Genomic DNA, 3,911 nt, shown 5'->3' on the forward strand with positions numbered 1-3,911 from the left:
AGAGTGTACGGTATAGTATTATTACAGCAACCACTCAAAGATCTCCTAGAATTATGAGATTGAGAATTATCTCTCGAGGCGAAAATGTTCCATACTGCAACCACCAGTTGGCAGATTATATGAGAAGCTATATCATATAATTTTGTTATAAAGTATTTTATTCGAGTGTTTTCCATACGAACCGCCTATTCTCGGTCTCAAATAAAGTGAGCTAATCCGACAGAAAATTGTCGGTGATTTTATTTGATTAAACATAAGTATACGGTGACGCAACGTAACAGCTCTGTTGATATCGTGTTTGCATGCCGAAAGAATTTGCTTGGACACTTGCAAACTAATTTAATATCGTGAGCATAGTGTATTACCGTATGTACTCTAGGATGCTTACCATTGTTGATACGAGCAGTACCAAATAACGGTCCCTACTCCACTTCCCCACTCTTACACGCTCGGTCCTGTCAGTCCGGGTTATTTACCTCCCCTGTACAAGTACGTCAACAGTATATGCTTAGCAACGCGTAGTCCAACTCTCCACTAAATTCCATAACACTGTACACTTGAAATCGCTGTTGTCGCGTTTCGTTGGGTTTCTTTAGTAACTCGGAGGCTATTCAACTGTTACATGTAATCAGGCGGTACTCGGGGTTGGGCGAACACATTCGTTTGCATTGAAGCGAATCATGAGCTAGTACGAACGGATCCAGGAACACACATTGTTAAGGAAGGGTGACTGTGATAGCAAACGTACGGTAAGGTGGGACCCAATGCGTACGCACTCATTTACATAGTATATAAACGTCATATCCGCCTAGCGGCTATATCATATAAATGAAAGACAATGATGTCAGTGCGATTAACAGTTTACTAAGTCGACTAATCATGGAATGATGAAATCTACAAAAGATGAATCTCATAATAGGACTATATATAATATATATAATATATTATATATATATATATATTATATATATATATATATATATATATATACACACATCTATAGGCCTATTGTACATTATTTATATAAGCCTATGAAAGAAACCTGATTAACTAACGTAATGTACATTGCTGTAGTATATCATAATAGGCAACGGAAATATAGGAACTTTTTCGATGTTTGTAATATTTATTGCACTCCAATTGCAATACATCAAAATACAATTAATAAAAAAAAAGGCAAAAACAAAATTCAGTGCACAGAAAAATAAAATGAGAAAGGTATACAGGGGATAGCTCAATAAGCCATGAGGCTTAAGGTAGTTAGGGACGTCCTGGGTACGACATTAAACTCCATCCGGTCGAAGCGTCGGCGACTGAACTGACAACCCTCTCAAATATGTCTTCGTGGGGAGGGTGTTTATGGTCACCCAGCAGTAAGAAAAACCAATAGCTGAACAAAGGGCGGATGAGCTCCTCGGAGTCAACGGCCAACCATTAATTAGTTTAAGGAATAGGAGTAGTTTAGTCTCATTGTTATTATTGCTATTATTTATATTTATATTTTATTTTATTGTTATTTGCTTTTTCTCAGTTGGCCTATATTATTTCTCTGTAAAGCGCATAGGGGCAATGTGCAATATGCGCTATATAAATATAACATTATTATTATTATTATTATTTCCGTAGAGGTCCCCAACAAAAATTAGGCCTACAGAAACTAGAGCATAATATTAACCAAACCCATCAAACCAGAAACCAGCAAAAAACAGTACGAAGAAAATGACAAAAATCAATAGCAATTATTACGGGATACACCAAATATTTAAAAGCATTTTTAACGCTATAATTAACGTTTGACAGTTTATTGTGAGCTTTAACCTTATTCGACAAATATTTCAAATAATGGTAGGATTATTAAGAAAAATAATAATTGCGTATTATTAAGGGGTATAACAAAGTTTTCTTACCCCTAGTATTATGTAAATGAATAAGTTTTGTAAAGTTTTCACTAAAATATTGTGGGCTATTTTAATAATAATTTTAAAAAAATGTGATTAGTTATAGTTAAAGTGAGTTGTTTGGCCCTTACCTCAATATTTAACAAACCTAGCGACTTGAAGCAGGCATCAGTTAAATGAAAATACCTGTCTTTATTAGAAATAAAACGAATAATTTTGTTTCGACACGCTGTAATCTTAACTTATTAGTATTATTTAGTCCCCATTAACAATATGTGATAGCATAGTCAATATGTCTGAGAGCAAGTTAACATATGATATTTTTTGTTTGTTTCAGGCTTTAAGTACCAATTAGGTATGCAAATTTTAATCCATTGTTGACTTTTTAACTATCGTATGCTATAATGAGCTCTTATAACTAAGGTATCTTAAATACGTTAAGAATCTCATTGCAGAGTCAGCTTTATTTTCGCTGCCATCATCAGCTTCACTAAAAAAAGTTTATAAATATAGGTTGAACGCTGAGGGCAGTGTTCAAACTAATAAACACTGCTTTTGAGAGAGGAAACACTGGTCATGTACGTAAATATTGTAGGCTTACCAAAGAAACAGAATAACACGATAACACTATATAATTATGAACAGTAAAATTATGAGTATATTTGTTAATATAAATATCTTTTTCAACAGTTACGTAAAATGCAAATATTACCATAGACAAACATGCCTACATGTATTCTATAATTTATCTGACTTGGCGGGCATCAGTAAATCGTGTCGTCAAATCGACGTATGAAATTACTTGGTCCTTTATTACCGTACTGTCCTTTGCAAATAAAATAAACAGAACACAGCCTTATTCAGTAGTAAAGACGTCTTAACGCGTACAGGGGCAAGTACATAAGCCAGTGCTTTAGAATCGGGTGAACGCATTGGCTGTGTTAAACCTAGGAAAGCCTAAACAATAAACCAAAACACTGAATTGTTCATTAACCGCCAATGAGAATCAATCCAAAACAATGTAGTTTTCTGCTAAAATCCGAAATAATTCACTTTTGACAATGATTTCGTTGATGATTTTGAACATTATAGGCCTATACAGATATAATAATAAGTCCAGAACCGCACCGGCAGCACCGGCTTTGGCCGGACAACTTCTCGATTCTATTACTTTTAAAAATAAATATTTACTTATATACATATGAATTATATGAATTTATTAATAATGTTCACCACATTGTCTTTGTAATCTGATACAGTATTCAAACAAAACAAAACAAAACAAAAATTCATGCGCTTGTTTTTGTATTGCCTGTACATTTCAACTTGTTTGACAATCCTTAATTTTAGTAAACAAGATTGAGTTTGAAAATGTTTAGGGATATAAATTAAGGTAAACCCCTAAAAATGTGGGGGGTTGGAGTCAGCCAATATTGTCATCATCACACAAAGGTATACGGGTGAAGCCGACCCTGATTACTTGCAATTAAATTTTAAACCCCAAAGTGATGGAAATTTATTTTTTGAAGTAGGCATGTGCTGTGCTTTTTCTTGGCAGAGGATCCATTTTTTGAACCATTGTAAAGCTTGGATGGGTGTGCCCATTTTCACCCGGCTGTAAATTCTGTATCTGCCCCTGTTGAAATAGAAGTAGCTGCCATTTATGGGCATCCATCTAGAAATGCCATATTTTCTAAATTTTTTCACAGCAGGCCCACCATGGTATGGCTGAGGTAGGTACGAATTCATTAGTCTGCAAGGGCGTCGATCCATAATTGAAAGTTGGGAAGGGGGACGAATTACAAAATAGGGAAGTCTTGGGCCGTAGGCCCAAGCCAATCGGCTGGGAGCCAGGGTCCGTCCCCCACCGATCAACGCCCATGATAGTCTGCCCCTTGAGGGTATTTTCGGGCATCCCAAAATGATACTTTTAGACCCCAATCTTAGGGATTGGCAATCACAATAACCTTGATTGGATTTTGAATACACATTCCGAAGACCTCGCCGTGAGGG

At 35.6% G+C, this 3,911-nt stretch overlaps 1 protein-coding gene across 2 annotated transcripts in view; it reads right to left on the reverse strand.

The window, feature by feature from the left end:
* The window catches only part of LOC117107386 (neo-calmodulin-like), a 38,953-nt gene that overhangs the window by 21,227 nt on the left and 13,815 nt on the right, over positions 1–3,911 (reverse strand). The window contains exon 1 of one of the 2 annotated variants that reach the window (XM_033249049.1): positions 389–731. The exons of the other annotated variant lie outside the window; for it this stretch is intronic. Coding sequence (XP_033104940.1) covers positions 389–391 — 3 coding nt within the window. The 5' untranslated portion in view covers positions 392–731. Of the gene's footprint in view, positions 1–388; positions 732–3,911 lie in introns of those variants that run through there. 2 annotated transcript variants of the gene reach the window in all.

The sequence above is a fragment of the Anneissia japonica genome, unplaced genomic scaffold (genome assembly GCF_011630105.1).
Source record: "Anneissia japonica isolate Jap-2015-1 unplaced genomic scaffold, ASM1163010v1 scaffold9668_len1562885_cov226, whole genome shotgun sequence".
Classification (NCBI taxonomy): domain Eukaryota; kingdom Metazoa; phylum Echinodermata; class Crinoidea; order Comatulida; family Comatulidae; genus Anneissia; species Anneissia japonica.